General features: G+C 43.7%; 1 protein-coding gene across 1 annotated transcript in view; it reads left to right on the top strand.

Annotated features, from left to right (window-relative positions):
- The window catches only part of LOC132394768 (low-density lipoprotein receptor-related protein 1-like), a 1,611,265-nt gene that overhangs the window by 1,463,205 nt on the left and 125,586 nt on the right, over positions 1-22,474 (top strand). Inside the window, exon 70 of the mRNA XM_059971176.1 lies at positions 6,183-6,289. Coding sequence (XP_059827159.1) covers positions 6,183-6,289 — 107 coding nt within the window. The remainder of the gene's footprint in view (positions 1-6,182; positions 6,290-22,474) is intronic.

Genomic DNA, 22,474 nt, shown 5'->3' with positions numbered 1-22,474 from the left:
GCCGTGAACAATTTTGTCACTAATTTGATTTAAAAATATATAAATTAAAGTATGCTTTAACTGGCACCAGCTAAATCTTTCTGTAACCCTGTGAGATTAGGCATTGAATTTCAAAATAAAATTATTAATGGCCCAGGGTTCATTAGAAAATTGGTAAATCTTTCTTTAAATTAACCAACAAAGTAGAAAAACATAAATGTGAGAAATTCTGCACATGCTGCAGTTCAAAATACTTGGCTGAGGTTTTTAAATCTTATGGAGAATGTTAAAGCAAAAAATATATCCCAGAAGCACTCAGCAGGTCAGCCAGCATCTGTGGAGAAAGAAACTGAGATAATGTTCTTTGCCAGCATTTCCAGTTCTGATGAAGGGTCTATGACCTGAAACATTATCTTGGCTTCCTTTTCTATATTTGTTGCCTGAATGCTGAGTGTTCCAAGATAACCTTTCACGTTGCCAGATTTCATTTTCAAATTGCCATGTGGAATAAATGCCAGAGTAGATGGAAGGAAGGTTGTGGAGTTGTCTGTCATTGTCCTTAAACTTACATGTTATTAGTGAATCATATGTATTTTGTCAAAGAGAGCTTTGTGAACATGAACAAAAAGTATTCAAGGTCAAATTGGAGATTTAAGTAGTAAACTTCAGTTATTTTAGTCAATTATGTCCTGAAGGAATGTCCAAAGGATCAGGTGTTGACAACCCATGTGCTTCACAGGCTTCAGCAGGTGGCATAGAGAAGACAGTGCAAGATTGTGAAGGCATGAACATGAGAATTTTAAAATTTGGCTTTTGTGGGATCGAGAATCAGTTTAAGTCAAAGTTCAAAGTTGAAAATGCATTTATTATCGAAGTATGTATATTCACATAACCTTGAGATTCGTCTCCTAACAGGCAGCCGCAAAACACAAAAACCACATAGAACTCAGTAGAATAAACTAAGACTGACAAATGCTCAATATGCAGAGAAAAAGAAACAAATTGTGCAAACAATTAAAGTAAGCCAATTGCATTGAGAACTGAAGTTCACAAAAGTGAGTCCTCTGCCAGGCATCAGTGCAGCCAATTCAGAACCCCATTAGTTTTGGATCAGTGCAGAGACGAGCAAACCTCACAGAGCAGCAAGCCTGTCCCTCAGCTCTAACCCCGACACCCTGACCTTTTATAAGCAAAAAAAAACCAGAAAACTACAGATGTTGGAAATCTAAAATAAAATTTTAAAAAAACAGAAATTACTGGAAACACTCATCTATGGAAGGAGAAACAGTTAATGTTTCTGGATAAAGAGCCTTCATTGGAAGCATGAATTTTTTGAATTAATGAAACAGTACAATTTAGGAAATCAGCTTAAAAATTTTTTAGATGAGCTCAAGGTATCTGATTTGTGTTGTGTAGCAACATATTATAGATTGCTTTTGCTCAATGAGGTGCAAGGCAGTATTCTATATAATCAGGAAAGTCCATTTATTGCTCTTAAAATATATTTGTACCTCCCAGCAGAAAACCCCAAAGCATTTACAACAACAAAAATTACATCTGAAATATATTCACTCCTGTGAAGAAAAAATCTTGTCTAATTTCTGTACAGCGAGGTTCACTAAATGAGAGTCATCAAACATTTTGACAGATAAAAGAAGTAAAAACGACAGTCAGCCATTGTGCATTGTGGGCGAAGTGCCAGATGCTTGAATGGCACATTCATTCACTGTGACTAAATTTCCTTTTGTCTACAGAGGATGGAGCATTCCATATTTTCAGGCTTGCCCTTGGCCATCTCACTCACTGCAACAACTGCACCAGCCTTTTCGTTCTTGATTGTGTGATTTTAAGCAGTAGTCTCTCATTCAACGTTGTAAATCTTGAACTCTTTAAGAACGTATTTGACCTCATTGCTACATCAGGCCATTGCCCTTACATTTTTACATAAGAAACAAAAGCAAACATAGGCTATTTGGCACCCAGTGCCTGCATGATTTATTTGCCCTGGCATGACTTCTCTGCATTAACACCATATCTGTTGATTTTCTTAATATCCCAAAATTCTATCATTCTCCATCTCAGATATACTCAGAGACTGAGGTTTCACTGCCCACTTCAGAAACAAATTCCACCCTTCAGGTAACAATCTACCACCCTTTGGGTAACGACATACTTTCTCAACTGTGTCCTGAACAGCTGGCCCATTACTTTGCAACTTTAACCTCTGATAAATGCTACCTCAGGAAAAGTAAACTGTACATTCATCCTGTCAAGCCCTATAGGAATGGTCAATAAGATCATATCTCATCCTTACGAAGTCAAGTGACAACAGATAAGTGACAACCAATGTGGTGAACTCTTACCATCACTCCTCCTATCAAATGTTTACATAAGAACATAAGAAATAGGAGCAGGAGTAGGCCATCCAGCCCGTCGAGCCTGCCCCCCCCCCCCAATTTAATAAGATCATGGCTGATCTATCTGTAAACTCAGCTCCATCTACTTGCCTTTTCCCCATAAACCTTAATTACCCAACTATGTAAAAATCTATCTAACTGTTTCTTAAATATATTTAATGAAGAAGCCTCAACTGCTTCCCTGGGCAGAGAATGCCACAGATTCACCACTCTCTGGAAAAAACAGTTTCTCCTCATCTCTGTCCTAAATCTTCTTCCCTGAATCTTGAGGCAATGTCCCTTAGTTCTAGTCTCACCTACCAATGGAAACAACTTACCTATTTCTATTTTATCCATCCCTTTCAAAATTTTGTATGTTTCTATAAGATCCCCTCTCATTCTTCTGAACTCCAGAGAGTATAGTCCCAGGCAACTCAATCTCTCCTCATAGGTTAACCCCTTCATCCCTGGATTCAACCTGGTGAACCTCCTCTGTACTGCCTCCAAAGCCAGTATGTCCTTCCTCAAATATGGAGACCAGAACTGCACACTGTACTCCAGGTGTGGCCTCACCAGTACCCTGTATAGTTGCAGCATGACCTCCCTGCTCTTGGTTCAAACCCTCTAGCAATGAAGGCCAACATGCCATTTGCCTTCTTTGTAACCTGCTCTACCTGCAAGCCAACATTTTGCGATTCATGCACAAGCACTCCCAGGTCCCTCTGCCCAACAGCATGCAGCAATCTTTCATCATTCAAATAATAATCTGCTCTTCTATTATTCCTTCCAAAGTGAACGATCTCGCATTTACCAACATTGTATTCCATCTGCCAGACCTTGGCCCACTCAGTTAACCTATCTATGTCTCTCTGAAGACTCTCCACATCTTCTGTACAATTTGCTTTTCCATTCAGTTTAATGTTATCAGCAAATTTTGCTATGTTACAGTCAGTTCCCTCTTCCAAATCATCAATGTAAATGGTAAACAGCTGCAGGCCCGGCACCAATTCCTGAGACACCCCACTTACCACAGACTGTCAACCGGAGAAACACCTATTTATACCAACTCTCTGCCTCCTATCGGTTAACTAATCCACTATCCATGCCAATACACTTCCTTTGACTCCATGCATCCGAATGTTATTTATAAGTTTCTTGTGCGGCACCTTATCGAATGCCTTCTTGTATCCATGTATACAACATCCACCTGTTCTCCTCTACTCATTGCACTCATTATGTCCTCAAAGAAGTCCAGTAAGTTTGTCAAACAGGACCTGCCCTTTCTAAATCCATGCTGCCTCTGTCTAATGGAACCATGCCTTTCTAAATGTTTCGCTATTTCTTCCTTACTGACAGCTTCAAGCATTTTTCCAACTTCAGATGTTAAGCTCACTGGCCTATAGTTGCCTGTCTTTTGCCTACATCCTTTTTTAAAAAGTGGCGTGACATTTGCTGTCTTCCAGTCTGCTGGGATCTGCCCAGAGTCGAGAGAGGTTTGATAAATGATTACCAATGCGTCTGCTAAATCATCTGCCAATTCCTTCAGCACCCTGCGATGCATCCAATCAGGACCAGGGGACCCTGGGATGCATCCCATCAGAACCAGTTTATCTTTCCTTAGCTATTTGGTGATATTTATATTTCTTAAATTGGCCTTTATACATAGCCTTTGACAACAGTCAACAAGATGTTACCAGCAAAGCCTATAAATCACCAGTATTGTTACATAGACAGTAGACTAGTTCTTACAAGGATCTTTTTGGTAACCTGTTAATCTCAAAAGGCTCCAAGACTTCTTATTTAAGTTTATGAAGATCATTTTTTCCTTTCAATCTTTGCTCTTTCTTGGAGCATATGATGCAGCTTTCACAGGTGTACTGAAAGGAAGAGAGCATTAGTCTAATAGACAGACATGTGATCAGGGTTAGCAGCCATGTTGTTCTTGGACCATTAATTAAGATATTGGAGGTTTTTCATTGTCTGTCAAGGTCAAGTGAGTTAATAGGGATTGAAACAAGAAAACAAAAATCATCCCCATTGCCCCAAGCTTCATTATCATGGAGTTATGTGTCTGGAAAATTGTTCTGTGATATCTATTGGCTTGCTGAGTTGGTGTACGCATCAAAGAACTTGATCCATGATACATCTGGTGAGTGAGAGACAAATGTATATTATCTACAAAGAGCAGGTCCCAATGAATGTACTTGTCAAATATTTACCAATATGTCATTCACCCAAAATTTGGCAACACCAAAGTAAATGACTAGTTTCTAGAGTCATTGCTTGCAATATAAATACAAGGGGTTGATATGGCACAAGTAATACTTTGGTTTACTGTATATGATTAACTGAAGTAAAGAACAGCATCTGCAGAATTTCTCATGTTCTGTCAAATTCGGTATTTTTCTTCACACAAGTAATAATCATTTCCAGTCAAAATGCACCTTCACAAATTAACAGCTACACTGTCACAAATAACATGTGTTAGACTTTGATCAGAACAGTACAGCACAATGCAGGCCTCTCAGCCCATGATGTAGTGCCAACTCTGTAACCTACTCCAGACTCAATCTAACCCTTCCATCCCATATAGATCTCCATTTTTCTTTCATTCACGTGCTTCTCTAAGAGTCTCTAAAATGTATATGTCTCTGCCACCAACCTTACTTCATGCACCTACCAATCTGTGATAGAAAAAATACCTCTGACATCCCCCCATACTTTTGTCCAAACACCCTAAAGTATTTGACATACAATACTATGCCAAAGTCTTAGAAACACATATATTGCTATGGTGCCCAAGACTTTTCTACAGTGCCATATTTGTCAATGTGGAGCGGAGACCCAGTTTGTAAACCTGGCAGGAGCAAAGAATATTGTTTGTCAAAGCCAAGTGACACTGGTGAAGGTGAAGCACTGGGGGAGGTGTGTGGGACAGATGGCAGTGAAGGAGTGCCAGAGATGATGAATGCAGTGGTACAGACAAATCCAGCCCTGAGACACCAGGCAAAGTCATTTGATTCCAAAAAATTGGTTTATTGACCAATACATAATGTCACTCTGGTACTTCCCGCAACCTCTATTTTTCCTTCCCCTTTTCCCAGCAATGATTCCCCTCTCCCTGCCCCCTTCCCCCTATCAGTTCACTATAGAGACACAATAAAGTAAATCAGAACTAGGTTTGTCATTAGTTACATGTCATGAAATTTGTTTTTCTTTGCAGCAGCAGTACAGTGCAATACATAAAATTACCAAAGCACTTTGCGCATGTCCTAGGCACCCAGCTATATAAGTGTGTAAATGTGCCTAAGACTTTTGCTCAGTACTATGTCTGGTTTTATTGTGATTTAGAGATACAGCATGATAACAGGCCCTTCCTGACCAAGGAACCTGTGCCACACAAATGTACCCCTGTGACCAATAAATCTAATAATGTGTATACCTTTGGCATGTGGGAGAAAACTGGAGCACCGGAGGAAACTGACAAAATATGCAAACTCCTTACAGTGGCAGAATTGAATTCTGCACTGTCCATTAAAAAAACTAGTGTATGATTCATGTATTTCACAGCTTTTGAAAAGAAAGCACCGAACTTTTGTATAGCTTCAGAACCTTTTGCATGGTTAGTTTGCAGTAGTGGTTATTATTATTAAACATCATTAAGGTTATTTGTAAAACAGCGACATGAGAACTCTTTGCATTCAGGCCACTAAATTGATTCAAGTTTGTATAATAATAGAAAAAAATCCTTGGAAGAAACGGATTGTGCAATTAAGAGATTTTAATTTCTTATTTATTATCTATCAGCACTGCGTTCTTGCTCCCTGAATGAGTTTACCTGTGCTAATGGCCGTTGTGTTGCTGCCAGATGGAGATGTGATGGAGATTATGATTGTTCTGATAGCTCAGATGAAGTAAGTGCTCAGTCTCCATTTATTTCATTTTAGAGACAAATAGAGATGATTAAATATTAGGTACAATGTGTGCCATCTATTTCAAGCCCTGACTAGGGCTCACTCTGTGTTCAAACTTGTTCAGCTAATATCCCCATGCCCTGATAATGGCACTCCAATTTGAATGTCAGACCCAAATATATGCCTTCACCCTACAACAGATCCTATTCTGCAAAGCAATGTTTCATTCCATCAGCAAATCTTCTTTTCCACTAAGAATAAATTTCTCAATGTCCTCTCTCTCTCTCTGCCTTTTATAAACATTACTTTTAAAAATCAGCCACCTATACACTGCCACACTAGATCCTCTTGCCCATCACTTCAGTGATTGATGCAACTTCTCTAACCCTACAGAATACTAAATTTAAGAACAAACGTTTAAAAAGGAAACAGAGGGAGATGTAGGTTATCTGGCCCTTTGAGCTTGACTTCCATTCATACTTCATCTTTTATGTCAATACACTTTCCTTGCTCTATACCCACATATAACTCCATTTCTCTAGGGTACAGAATTCAAAAGATTCACTCTTCCTTGCATGAAGAAATTCCTCCTCATCTCAGTCTTGTATATCCTATTCTTTAATCTGACACTGAGATAACTGGTTCTGGACTCTGCATACAGGGAAAGCATGTCTGCATGTAGCCTGCAGGATCCTATAATCATTTGGAAAGTTTTGCTCAGATCACTCGTTCTTCTAAATTCAAGAAAATTACATCCTAGTCTATTCAATCTCAACTCAGATTGCAAGTCTGTTTTTCCTGAAATTGGTCTAGTGCAGGGATTCCCAGCCTGGGGTCCATGCTCTCCGTGCTTAATGTTATTGGTCAATGGCATAAAAAAGTTGGGAACCCCTGAACTTGTAAATTTTTGCTGGTGTCCCTCTAGAGCAAATTCATCCTTATTTTATGTAAACTATCAAAGGTGTGACCTTACAAAGGGGCCTATATAATTGCTGTAACACATTTGTACCCTGTACTCAAATGCCGACATAACAGACCACTACATTATTTGCTTCTCTATTTGCTGACTGCAGTTGGTTTTCAGTGGTGTGTCTATCAGGACCCCTTGGACTTTTGTACATCAGCATAATACAGTCTCTCACCACTTCTTTTAAATCTATCTCTGGTCTTCATCTTATCTCAGCAACATTTCCACTTAAGTATTTCCTGTGACATGTTCAAACCTCCTGACCTCTTACCTCTTTCCCTCTAGTATTTGTTGCAGACTTTAGTTGCCCTGGGCAAACTGAATCCCTCATTCTCATACTGTTTTAAAAGCCATAGTATTTCAACTGTCATTATTCTTTCAATATGCAAAATTATTTTTTCCCTATGTCTCCTTGAAATGCTTTGGAGCATTTCAAGTACTAGAAATACAATATGTGTTCAAAATGTTATTTATTTAACTGTACTAGTACAAATAATTATCAGAGAAATTGTTTGCATTATTGTGTGCACAGGTAATTTATCAACTACTTTTTACCCAGTGATTGCTATCATTGTTAATCTGTTTCCATGCAAAACAAATTCAAATGTCTTTTTGAATTGAGCAAGGTAAAAGGCAGATATTTCCATATATGTAATCCTGAGTGCCACAGCAATAACATCAACTTTAACAGTGTCCAAAGAACTTATTATTAATCTGTATTATCTAATATTCATTCTGTATAGAAAACTGGACTTGATGCTTTCCCAGTCTCTGCAATGGAATGTGGTTTGCCAGTGGGCATTAATGGAACCAGAATTAATAGTGGTTCTTTGTAAGGAATAGAAATTTTCACTTAACAGCAATGCTTAAACATACATATGTGCATCAGAAGTTGTTCAGCTGCGCTCAGTTTTCCACGACACAGACTCTAACTTTGTTTATACAATATTCAGACAGATAAAGAGACAGCACAGGAGGGGGATCTCCCTTGGTCTTGGAAATTGTGTTGGACAGAGGCCCTATGTGTTTAGGGACAGGAGAGGAGGCAGAGATCCCATGGGTTTAGAAGGACCTGTCCTGGTCTCAGCACAAAGAAAGCAGGGCAGCACCTCTATTCCCCAATTTCCCTCGGGATCAATAAAGTCTGTCTGTGTGTCTGTATTTTCTTAGGAGTTTGTGCAAATTCAGCATGATGTTTAAAACTTTGATGAGCTTCTGTAGATATGTAGTAGAGGGTATATTCACTGGCTGCATCACTGTCTTCTATGGAAACACCAAAGCCCTTGAATGAAAAGTTCTACAAAAAGTAGTAGATATGGCCCAGTCCTTCACGGATAAAGCCTTCCCAACCATTGAGCATATCTATATCAAACGCTGCTGCAGGAAAGCAGCATCCATCATCAGGGACCCCTATCGCCAGGACATGCTCTCCTCTCACTGCTGCCTTCAGAAAGAAGGTACAAGAGCTTCAGGATTCACTCCACCTGTTTCCGAACAGTTACTACCCCTTAACCATCAGACTCTTGAACTAAAGGGGATAACTTCACTCAACTTCACTTATCCCTTGTTCCCACAACCAATAGACTCACTTTCAAGGACTCTTCATCACATGTTCTCGATATTTATTGTTTATGTATTTATTATTATTATTATTTCTTTGTTTTGCATTTGCACTGTTCATTTTCTTTTGTACTCTGGTTGTACAACCTAGTTTTGAGGTCTTTCATTATTTCTGTTATGGTTATTATTCCGTAGATTTCCTGTATACCCCCGGAAAAATGAATCTCAGGATTGTATATGATGACATATGTGTACTTTGATAATAAATTTACCTTTAATTTTGAAATTTGAACAAGAGGGGATGACAGAGCCCTCATTGATTTCAGGACAGGTGGAGGCTTTCTGGCTTTAGGATCAAGTCAGAGGATGGGGTCCCCTTGGGCTAAAGAAAGAAAGGGAGATAGAAGGCCCTTGGGTAACAGAGGCCACATAGAAAATTGAAGCCCCAAGAATTTTAGAGATAGATCAGGAGATGGGCCTCAACATTTATGGATAGTATGGGAGATACTGTCCTCATATGTTTGGGAATGATGAGGGTGCTGGTGAGGGAAGGTGCTCCTGCTCCCATTCCCACAGCATGGAGTCACTTTCATTGGCTACGACATCCAACAATGGGATCAATGCCGACTTTCCCCTGTTCATACAACCAAGGGAATCACAGGAAGACTGATCTGCCATATCAGGTATTATTGCATAGACAGCTAAAAAGACTTCAAACGTTCACCACATGAGGGCAGGGATCTGTACTATTTAGCTGTGCTAGTGTAAAACGTTCACCACATGAGGGCGGGGTTCTGTAATATTTAGCTGTGCTAGTGTAAAACATTCATCACATGAGGGCGGGGGTCTGTACTATTTAGCTGTGCTAGTGTAAAACATTCCCCACATGAGGGCGGGGGGTCTGTACTCTATGGCTGTGCTAGTGTAAAACATTCACCACATGAGGGCAGGGGTTCTGTTCTATATAGCTGTGCTAGTGTAAAACATTCACCACATGAGGGCGGGGGTTCTGTACTATTTAGCTGTGCTAGTGTAAAACATTCACCACATGAGGGCGGGGGGTCTGTACTATATGGCTGTGCTAGAGTAAAACATTCCCCACATGAGGGCGGGGGTCTGTACTATATGGCTGTGCTAGTGTAAAACACTCACCACATGAGGGCGGGGGTTCTGTGCTATATAGCTGTGCTAGAGTAAAACATTCCCCACATGAGGGCGGGGGTTCTGTTCTATATAGCTGTGCTAGTGTAAAACATTCCCCACATGAGGGCGGGGGTTCTGTACTATATGGCTGTGCTAGTGTAAAACATTCCCCACATGAGGGCGGGGGGTCTGTACTATATGGCTGTGCTAGTGTAAAACATTCCCCACATGAGGGCGGGGGGTCTGTACTATATGGCTGTGCTAGAGTAAAACATTCCCCACATGAGGGCGGAGGGTCTGTACTATATTACTGTGCTAGTGTAAAACATTCCCCACATGAGGGCGGGGGGTCTGTACTATATGGCTGTGCTAGTGTAAAACATTCACCACATGAGGGCGGGGGTTCTGTACTATTTAGCTGTGCTAGTGTAAAACATTCACCACATGAGGGCGGGGGTCTGTACTATATGGCTGTGCTAGTGTAAAACATTCCCCACATGTGGGCGGGGGTCTGTACTATTTAGCTGTGCTAGTGTAAAACATTCACCACATGAGGGCGGGGGTTCTGTTCTATATAGCTGTGCTAGTGTAAAACATTCCCCACATGAGGGCGGGGGTCTGTACTATATGGCTGTGCTAGTGTAAAACATTCCCCACATGAGGGCGGGGGGTCTGTACTATATGGCTGTGCTAGTGTAAAACATTCCCCACATGAGGGCGGGGGGTCTGTACTATATAGCTGTGCTAGTGTAAAACATTCCCCACATGAGGGTGGGGGGGTCTGTACTATATGGCTGTGCTAGAGTAAAACATTCCCCACATGAGGGCGGGGGTCTGTACTATATGGCTGTGCTAGTGTAAAACACTCACCACATGAGGGCGGGGGTTCTGTTCTATATAGCTGTGCTAGAGTAAAACATTCCCCACATGAGGGCGGAGGGTCTGTACTATATGGCTGTACTAGTGTAAAACCCTCCCCACATGAGGGCAGGAGGTCTGTACTATATGGCTGTGCTAGTGTAAAACATTCCCCACATGAGGGCGGGGGGTCTGTACTATATAGCTGTGCTAGTGTAAAACATTCCCCACATGAGGGCGGGGGGTCTGTACTATATGGCTGTGCTAGAGTAAAACATTCCCCACATGAGGGCGGGGGGTCTGTACTATATAGCTGTGCTAGTGTAAAACATTCCCCACATGAGGGCGGGGGGTCTGTACTATATAGCTGTGCTAGAGTAAAACATTCCCCACATGAGGGCGGGGGGTCTGTAGTATATGGCTGTGCTAGAGTAAAACATTCCCCACGTGAGGGCGGGGGGTCTGTACTATATGGCTGTGCTAGTGTAAAACATTCCCCACATGAGGGCGGGGGTCTGTACTATATGGCTGTGCTAGTGTAAAACATTCCCCACATGAGGGCGGGGGGGGTCTGTACTATATGGCTGTGCTAGTGTAAAACATTCCCCACATGAGGGCGGGGGGTCTGTAGTATATGGCTGTGCTAGTGTAAAACATTCCCCACATGAGGGCGGAGGGTCTGTACTATATGGCTGTGCTAGTGTAAAACATTCCCCACATGAGGGCGGGGGGGTCTGTACTATATGGCTGTGCTAGTGTAAAACATTCCCCACTTGAGGGCGGGGGGGTCTGTACTATATGGCTGTGCTAGTGTAAAACATTCCCCACATGAGGGCGGGGGGTCTGTACTATATGGCTGTGCTAGTGTAAAACATTCCCCACATGAGGGCGGGGGGTCTGTACTATATGGCTGTGCTAGTGTAAAACATTCCCCACATGAGGGCGGGGGGTCTGTACTATATGGCTGTGCTAGTGTAAAACATTCCCCACTTGAGGGCGGGGGGGTCTGTACTATATGGCTGTGCTAGTGTAAAACATTCACCACATGAGGGCGGGGGTCTGTACTATATGGCTGTGCTAGTGTAAAACATTCCCCACATGTGGGCGGGGGTCTGTACTATTTAGCTGTGCTAGTGTAAAACATTCACCACATGAGGGCGGGGGTTCTGTTCTATATAGCTGTGCTAGTGTAAAACATTCCCCACATGAGGGCGGGGGTCTGTACTATATGGCTGTGCTAGTGTAAAACATTCCCCACATGAGGGCGGGGGGTCTGTACTATATGGCTGTGCTAGTGTAAAACATTCCCCACATGAGGGCGGGGGGTCTGTACTATATAGCTGTGCTAGTGTAAAACATTCCCCACATGAGGGTGGGGGGGTCTGTACTATATGGCTGTGCTAGAGTAAAACATTCCCCACATGAGGGCGGGGGTCTGTACTATATGGCTGTGCTAGTGTAAAACACTCACCACATGAGGGCGGGGGTTCTGTTCTATATAGCTGTGCGAGAGTAAAACATTCCCCACATGAGGGCGGAGGGTCTGTACTATATGGCTGTACTAGTGTAAAACCCTCCCCACATGAGGGCAGGAGGTCTGTACTATATGGCTGTGCTAGTGTAAAACATTCCCCACATGAGGGCGGGGGGTCTGTACTATATAGCTGTGCTAGTGTAAAACATTCCCCACATGAGGGCGGGGGGTCTGTACTATATGGCTGTGCTAGAGTAAAACATTCCCCACATGAGGGCGGGGGGTCTGTACTATATAGCTGTGCTAGTGTAAAACATTCCCCACATGAGGGCGGGGGGTCTGTACTATATAGCTGTGCTAGAGTAAAACATTCCCCACATGAGGGCGGGGGGTCTGTAGTATATGGCTGTGCTAGAGTAAAACATTCCCCACGTGAGGGCGGGGGGTCTGTACTATATGGCTGTGCTAGTGTAAAACATTCCCCACATGAGGGCGGGGGGTCTGTACTATATAGCTGTGCTAGTGTAAAACATTCCCCACATGAGGGTGGGGGGGTCTGTACTATATGGCTGTGCTAGAGTAAAACATTCCCCACATGAGGGCGGGGGTCTGTACTATATGGCTGTGCTAGTGTAAAACACTCACCACATGAGGGCGGGGGTTCTGTTCTATATAGCTGTGCTAGAGTAAAACATTCCCCACATGAGGGCGGAGGGTCTGTACTATATGGCTGTACTAGTGTAAAACCCTCCCCACATGAGGGCAGGAGGTCTGTACTATATGGCTGTGCTAGTGTAAAACATTCCCCACATGAGGGCGGGGGGTCTGTACTATATAGCTGTGCTAGTGTAAAACATTCCCCACATGAGGGCGGGGGGTCTGTACTATATGGCTGTGCTAGAGTAAAACATTCCCCACATGAGGGCGGGGGGTCTGTACTATATAGCTGTGCTAGTGTAAAACATTCCCCACATGAGGGCGGGGGGTCTGTACTATATAGCTGTGCTAGAGTAAAACATTCCCCACATGAGGGCGGGGGGTCTGTAGTATATGGCTGTGCTAGAGTAAAACATTCCCCACGTGAGGGCGGGGGGTCTGTACTATATGGCTGTGCTAGTGTAAAACATTCCCCACATGAGGGCGGGGGTCTGTACTATATGGCTGTGCTAGTGTAAAACATTCCCCACATGAGGGCGGGGGGGGTCTGTACTATATGGCTGTGCTAGTGTAAAACATTCCCCACATGAGGGCGGGGGGTCTGTAGTATATGGCTGTGCTAGTGTAAAACATTCCCCACATGAGGGCGGAGGGTCTGTACTATATGGCTGTGCTAGTGTAAAACATTCCCCACATGAGGGCGGGGGGGTCTGTACTATATGGCTGTGCTAGTGTAAAACATTCCCCACTTGAGGGCGGGGGGTCTGTACTATATGGCTGTGCTAGTGTAAAACATTCCCCACATGAGGGCGGGGGGTCTGTACTATATGGCTGTGCTAGTGTAAAACATTCCCCACATGAGGGCGGGGGGTCTGTACTATATGGCTGTGCTAGTGTAAAACATTCCCCACATGAGGGCGGGGGGTCTGTACTATATGGCTGTGCTAGTGTAAAACATTCCCCACTTGAGGGCGGGGGGGTCTGTACTATATGGCTGTGCTAGTGTAAAACATTCACCACATGAGGGCGGGGGTCTGTACTATATGGCTGTGCTAGTGTAAAACATTCCCCACATGTGGGCGGGGGTCTGTACTATTTAGCTGTGCTAGTGTAAAACATTCACCACATGAGGGCGGGGGTTCTGTTCTATATAGCTGTGCTAGTGTAAAACATTCCCCACATGAGGGCGGGGGTCTGTACTATATGGCTGTGCTAGTGTAAAACATTCCCCACATGAGGGCGGGGGGTCTGTACTATATGGCTGTGCTAGTGTAAAACATTCCCCACATGAGGGCGGGGGGTCTGTACTATATAGCTGTGCTAGTGTAAAACATTCCCCACATGAGGGTGGGGGGGTCTGTACTATATGGCTGTGCTAGAGTAAAACATTCCCCACATGAGGGCGGGGGTCTGTACTATATGGCTGTGCTAGTGTAAAACACTCACCACATGAGGGCGGGGGTTCTGTTCTATATAGCTGTGCTAGAGTAAAACATTCCCCACATGAGGGCGGAGGGTCTGTACTATATGGCTGTACTAGTGTAAAACCCTCCCCACATGAGGGCAGGAGGTCTGTACTATATGGCTGTGCTAGTGTAAAACATTCCCCACATGAGGGCGGGGGGTCTGTACTATATAGCTGTGCTAGTGTAAAACATTCCCCACATGAGGGCGGGGGGTCTGTACTATATGGCTGTGCTAGAGTAAAACATTCCCCACATGAGGGCGGGGGGTCTGTACTATATAGCTGTGCTAGTGTAAAACATTCCCCACATGAGGGCGGGGGGTCTGTACTATATAGCTGTGCTAGAGTAAAACATTCCCCACATGAGGGCGGGGGGTCTGTAGTATATGGCTGTGCTAGAGTAAAACATTCCCCACGTGAGGGCGGGGGGTCTGTACTATATGGCTGTGCTAGTGTAAAACATTCCCCACATGAGGGCGGGGGTCTGTACTATATGGCTGTGCTAGTGTAAAACATTCCCCACATGAGGGCGGGGGGGGTCTGTACTATATGGCTGTGCTAGTGTAAAACATTCCCCACATGAGGGCGGGGGGTCTGTAGTATATGGCTGTGCTAGTGTAAAACATTCCCCACATGAGGGCGGAGGGTCTGTACTATATGGCTGTGCTAGTGTAAAACATTCCCCACATGAGGGCGGGGGGGTCTGTACTATATGGCTGTGCTAGTGTAAAACATTCCCCACTTGAGGGCGGGGGGGTCTGTACTATATGGCTGTGCTAGTGTAAAACATTCCCCACATGAGGGCGGGGGGTCTGTACTATATGGCTGTGCTAGTGTAAAACATTCCCCACATGAGGGCGGGGGGTCTGTACTATATGGCTGTGCTAGTGTAAAACATTCCCCACATGAGGGCGGGGGGTCTGTACTATATGGCTGTGCTAGTGTAAAACATTCCCCACTTGAGGGCGGGGGGGTCTGTACTATATGGCTGTGCTAGTGTAAAACATTCACCACATGAGGGCGGGGGTCTGTACTATATGGCTGTGCTAGTGTAAAACATTCCCCACATGAGGGCGGGGGGTCTGTATTATATGGCTGTGCTATTGTAAAACATTCCCCACATGAGGGCGGGGGGTCTGTACTATATGGCTGTGCTAGTGTAAAACATTCCCCACATGAGGGCGGGGGTCTGTACTATATGGCTGTGCTAGAGTAAAACATTCACCACACGAGGGCGGGGGATCTGTTCTATAGCTGTGCTGGTGTAAAACATTCCCCACATGAGGGCGGGTGGTCTGTACTATATGGCTGTGCTAGTGTAAAACATTCCCCACGTGAGGGCGGAGGATCTGTACTATATGGCTGTGCTGGTGTAAAACATTCCCCACATGAGGGCGGGGGGGTCTGTACTATATGGCTGTGCTAGTGTAAAACATTCACCACATGAGGGCGGGGGTCTGTACTATATGGCTGTGCTAGTGTAAAACATTCCCCACATGAGGGCGGGGTGTCTGTACTATATGGCTGTGCTATTGTAAAACATTCCCCACATGAGGGCGGGGGGTCTGTACTATATGGCTGTGCTAGTGTAAAACATTCCCCACATGAGGGCGGGGGTCTGTACTATATGGCTGTGCTAGTGTAAAACACTCCCCACATGAGGGCGGGGGTCTGTACTATATGGCTGTGCTAGAGTAAAACATTCACCACACGAGGGCGGGGGGTCTGTTCTATAGCTGTGCTAGTGTAAAACATTCCCCACATGAGGGCGGGGGGTCTGTACTATATGGCTGTGCTAGTGTAAAACATTCCCCACATGAGGGCGGGGGGGTCTGTACTATATGGCTGTGCTAGTGTAAAACATTCCCCGCATGAGGGCGGGGGGTCTGTACTATATGGCTGTGCTAGAGTAAAACATTCACCACACGAGGGCGGGGGGTCTGTTCTATAGCTGTGCTAGTGTAAAACATTCCCCACATGAGGGCGGAGGGTCTGTACTATATGGCTGTGCTAGTGTAAAACATTCCCCACATGAGGGCGGGGGGTCTGTACTATATGGCTGTGCTAGTGTAAAACATTCCCCGCATGAGGGCGGAGGGTCTGTACTATATGGCTGTGCTAGTGTAAAACATTCCCCACATGAGGGCGGGGGGTCTGCACTATATGGCTGTGCTAGTTTAAAACATTCCCCACATGAGGGCGGGGGGTCTGTACTCTATGGCTGTGCTAGTGTAAAACATTCCCCACATGAGGGCGGGGGGTCTGTACTATATGGCTGTGCTAGTGTAAAACATTCCCCACATGAGGGCGGGGGGTCTGTACAATATAGCTGTGCTAGTGTAAAGCATTCCCCACATGAGGGCGGGGGGTCTGTACTATATAGCTGTGCTAGTGTAAAACATTCCCCACATGAGGGCGGGTGGTCTGTACTATATGGCTGTGCTAGTGTAAAACATTCCCCACATGAGGGCGGGGGGTCTGTACTATATGGCTGTGCTAGTGTAAAACACTCCCCACATGAGGGCGGGGGGTCTGTACTATATGGCTGTGCTAGTGTAAAACATTCCCCACATGAGGGCGGGGGGTCTGTACTATATGGCTGTGCTAGTGTAAAACATTCCCCACATGAGGGCGGGGGGGTCTGTACTATATGGCTGTGCTAGTGTAAAACATTCCCCACATGAGGGCGGGGGGTCTGTACTATATGGCTGTGCTAGTGTAAAACATTCCCCACATGAGGGCGGGGGGTCTGTACTATATGGCTGTGCTAGTGTAAAACATTCCCCACATGAGGGCGGGGGGTCTGTACTATATGGCTGTGCTAGTGTAAAACATTCCCCACATGAGGGCGGGGGGGTCTGTACTATATGGCTGTGCTAGTGTAAAACATTCCCCACATGAGGGCGGGGGGTCTGTACTATATGGCTGTGCTAGTGTAAAACATTCCCCACATGAGGGCGGGGGGTCTGTACTATATGGCTGTGCTAGTGTAAAACATTCCCCACATGAGGGCGGGGGTCTGTACTATATGGCTGTGCTAGTGTAAAACACTCCCCACATGAGGGCGGGGGTCTGTACTATATGGCTGTGCTAGAGTAAAACATTCCCCACACGAGGGCGGGGGGGTCTGTTCTATAGCTGTGCTAGTGTAAAACATTCCCCACATGAGGGCGGGGGGTCTGTACTATATGGCTGTGCTAGTGTAAAACATTCCCCACATGAGGGCGGAGGGTCTGTACTATATGGCTGTGCTAGTGTAAAACATTCCCCACATGAGGGCGGGGGGTCTGTACTATATGGCTGTGCTAGTGTAAAACATTCCCCACATGAGGGCGGGGGGTCTGTACTATATGGCTGTGCTAGTGTAAAACATTCCCCATATGAGGGCGGGGGGTCTGTACTATATGGCTGTGCTAGAGTAAAACATTCCCCACATGAGGGTGGGGGGTCTGTACTATACAGCTGTGCTAGTGTAAAACATTCCCCACATGAGGGCGGGGGGTCTGTACTATACAGCTGTGCTAGTGTAAAACATTCCCCACATGAGGGCGGGGGGTCTGTACTATATGGCTGTGCTAGAGTAGTTGCTGTGACTAGATGATGGATTCATCCTGCTGAAGGAGAAGAGCAGCATCGAAGGATTGTTTCACACTGAAAGGTTTGCCAGCAGCTGGCAGGTCGAGAGCGAGAGGAGGCCAGATTTGTGGGGAAAGACTGAAGGAATCCAGAAGGGAGAGAAGGTGTAACTGAAGAGAGATGCAAATGAGGAAAGCTAAGACAGGCAGTGAATCTTCGGCAGTAGGGAGACTGAAAAGTATGCAGTTTGGAGTTGGGTGTAGGAAGCGACTTTGAGGAAGATCATGTACATTTGTGTGCTTAAAGAGCATGTATGGATGTGTTTGAATATATATATATATGCATCCATGAGGGTGATTGTGCAAGGATTGGGCAGCACAACTCAACTAGGAGCTCCTTCTTTCTCATTCTGTCAAGTTGCATGGTGGCTAATGTGCAAAAGTTGCTTGATACATACAAAATGGAGGGAAATGGAGAAAGTAAGCTATCCACAATCCCAAGGTATTTCCTGAACATTTACTGTCTACCTTAGTTTATTTCAACTGCCTCTCCCTTCAATCTTTTCCCTCTCGATTCCCTCAGTCTTCCACCACAAATGTGGCCTCCTCTAATTGTACAGCTGTCTGCTGCTGGCAATTTCAAAATCAGAAAAGCTCACCACTGGCTCTACTTTCTGAGGAGGCTAAAGAGAGGCAGACAGAGCATAACACCAGTAGGTAATAAGACATTGGGGCTGAATTATGCAATTTGTCCCATCAAGTCTGCTCTGCTATACCATCATGGCTGATTTATTATCCCCCCTGAAACCCATTCTCCTGCCTTCTTCCCATAACCTTTGTCATTCTTACCAATCAGGAACCTATAAAACACCACTTTAAGGATAACCATTTTGGCCCCCTCAGTCATCTGTGGCAATGAATTCCACATATTTAATGCCCTCTAACTAATGCAGTTTCTCCTCATCTCTATTCTAAATGGACATCCTTTTATTATGAGGTTTTGTTCTCTAGTCCTAGATAACCACTATAGGAAACATCCTCTCCACATCCACTCTATTAAGGCCTTACATTATTCATTAGGTTTCAATGAGATCCTCTCCCCATTTGACTAATCTATAGCATGTACAAGCCCAAAGCCATCAAATGCTGCTAATGTTAAACTTTTCATTCCCAAAATCATTTTGACCTTCTCTGGATCTTGTCCAATGCCAGTACACTGTTTCTTAGATAAGAGGCTCAAAACTGCTCAAAATACTCCAAGTACAGTCTGATAATTGCCTTTAAAGTATTAAATCCTTGTTTTTAATATTCTAGCCCCCTCAAAATGAATGCCACCTTTGTATTTGCCCTCCTTACCACATATTCAATCTGCAAGTTCACCTTTAGGAAAACCTGGATGAAGATTTCAAGTCCATTTGCACCTCTGAATTTTGAGTTTTCTCCCCATTTAGAGAATAGTCTATGGTTTTATTCATTATACCAAAGTGCATGACACATCTTTGTCCATTCACCAAATCTGTCTAAGTCCTTCTGCAAATACCCTGCTTCCTCAACACTATTTTCCCCTCCATCTACCGTTGCATCATCTGCAAACTTGGGCACAAAGTGAAAAATCCCATTATCCAAGTCATTGACATATAACGTGAAAAGAAGTGTTACCAACACCACCCCCGTAGAGCACCACTAGTCATCAGCAGCCAACAACAAATGGCACCCTTTGTTCTCCACTCTTTGCCTCCTGCCAGTCAGCCAACCTTCTGTACATGCTGGTATCTTTCCTATAATACCATGGTGTGGTGAACTACATATACCTGTCTGGACACGCCCCCTGCTGACTGCTCCTGCGGCTCCTCCCACGGACCCCGGTATAAAGGCGATTGAGGCCTGCCCTCAGTCTCCAGGATGTAGCATGGTGGTCAATTGCTGCTTGTTCTTTCTTCCAGTCAATAAAAGCCGATATCTCGCCTCACGCCTCAGAGAGTTATTGATGGTGCATCACATGGGCTCATATCTTGTTAAGCAGCCTCACGTGCAGTACCTTGCCAAAGGCCTTTAGTAAATAGCATTCACTGACTCTTCTTTGTCTATCCTGCTTGTTATTTCCTCCAGATTTATCAGACAAAATTTCCCCTTAAGGAAACCACGCTGACTTTGGCTTATTTTTCATGTACTTGCAAGTACCCCAAAAGCTCATTCTTCTTAAAGAGTGGGTTGACATTTGCAAAATTTCCTGTCCTCCAAAACCATTCTAGGTTCTAGTGATTCTTGTATATACAATTAATATTACAATGAATTATTCAGGGCATTAAAGACAAAAACAGGGATATCATGATTCAATGTTATGAAATATTCATCACCCTCAGCCGGGTGCAAAGCGCAGAGGGAGCAAAGGATAAACGCCATGATATCACCTGTACTGGAATGATTCAGTGATAGAACATAAAACATTCCAGCACAATACAGGCCCTTCGACCCACAATGTTGTGCTGACATTTTAACCTACTCTACCATCAATCTAACCCTCCCTTCTACGCAGCCCTCCATTTTTTTCGATCATCCATGTTCTCAAAAGTCACTAATATATCTGTCTCTACCACCACCCTGGCATTCCTCTCTGTGTAAAGAAATTACCTCTGACATCCCCTTCATACTTTCCTCTGGTCACTTAAAAATAATACCCTCTGTATTAACCATTTCACAATCCTCTCGGTCTATACCTCTTATCATATTTTACACCCCTATCAAGCTACAAAATGACATATAAGAAGACACTAAAAAATCTATTTTCCCTGAAAAGAGGAAGTTAGGAGAGGATATGATTGAGGTATATAACAAATTATGAGGGATCAGATAGAATAAGCAGAAAATAATTCTTCCCCTCATCAGGACATAAACTTGACCACAAAGGCCTCAATTCCATCATCCAAATTATTGACATATAGCATCAAAAAAAGTCCCAAAACCAACTCCTGTGGAACACCACTAGTCAACAAACAGCAAATCAGAATAGCCCCCTTTATTCCCGTTCTTTGCCTCCTGTTAGTCAGCCAATCATCTATTCATGTTATTATCCTTCCTGTATTAAGGTGGGCTCTTATCTTGTTAAGCAGCCCCATATGGGCCACCTTGTCAAAGGCCTTCTGAAAATACAAGTAAGCAACCTCCACTTGTTTATCCCATTTGTTATTTCCTCAAAGAACTTCAACAGATTTGTCAGACAAGATTTCCCCTAAAGGAAAGCATGCTGACTTTGGCTTTTTTATCATGTGCCTCCAAGTACCCCAAAACCTTATCTTAGTAATGTCTCCAACATGGAAAAGGATCTACTGCTTTCCCAGTGTATATTATGAATAAACTCTCCTCATGCTTCCAGCCAGCTACAGGTATCGACTTTAACTGACATTTCATGTCTGTCATCTTCATCTGGGATGATGCCTCGGCATGTCTAATCTGGTGGGATATCTACCCCCGTCACCCATCCCTCCTGTTTGGTTAGTCCAAATCCAGTAAGTTTTCCGCTGTGCCACCTTGTTTATCATCAAATTACAGTACTTAGAACGAGGCCTTTGTCTTTAACCCATAAGAAAGCTCAAATTCCAGCTTATGAATGTTAAAGATAACCTGGGACTCAAGATGGCTGACGTTTATGGTACTATGAACGTGGAGCAGCATATACCTGTATATCCCCATCAAGGAGCACAGGAGGTGTATCTGTTTATGAATATGTGACTATCACTTTATGAATATACACACAATCTTTCATCAAAGCTATCTTATGTATTTATATGTATTGTGTTTTTATTGTTATTGTGTTATTTAACTTATTGTATTTTTTGTGCTAAATCGGATCCTGAGTGAGAATATTTCATTCTCCTTTACTCTTGTGTGCTGGAAATGATAAACAATCTTGAATGTTGAATCTAACGGATAACCAGCAGTAGACTGCCATCTGCTGTCTCTCTTGAGCAATTTCAGAATTTGTGAATTAACACTGGTTTTATGAGTAAAATATTTTATCAGCAAATAAATGCTTTCTGATTTTATTTTAAAATAACAATTTAATTGAATGCGAAAAAACATTTACTTGTTTTTAATTTCAGAATTAAAGCTGTAGAAATCTAACCCAGCAATGATTATTTTAATGATTACGTACTCTCTGTCTTAAGATAAAATCTTTACCACTCTCCACTTCAGCAGAAATATCATTGATAGCCACACAACTCTACATTCAGCACACTATGTAGCCTACTGAAGCATTAACTGCTGTCAGCATCATCATGTAAAAGACTAACAGAGGGGTTGATAAAAATCTTTGAGAGTATTTACGAACCAATGTTAAGTTAAATGTCATAACTCTTTAAGTTTTTTCTAATAATTGCCAAAAAAAGAGCTTCCAGTGATCTGTATATGTGTGCCAACAACAAAAAAAATTCTGCTTAAATAAATATTTCCTTTTTACTTACTTTACATTTTTTCTTCATCACTA

This window comes from Hypanus sabinus, chromosome 5, assembly GCF_030144855.1.
Source record: "Hypanus sabinus isolate sHypSab1 chromosome 5, sHypSab1.hap1, whole genome shotgun sequence".
Classification (NCBI taxonomy): domain Eukaryota; kingdom Metazoa; phylum Chordata; class Chondrichthyes; order Myliobatiformes; family Dasyatidae; genus Hypanus; species Hypanus sabinus.
The sequence above is the reverse complement of the archived record's forward strand: the minus strand, read 5'-3'. Positions and strand labels throughout refer to the sequence as shown.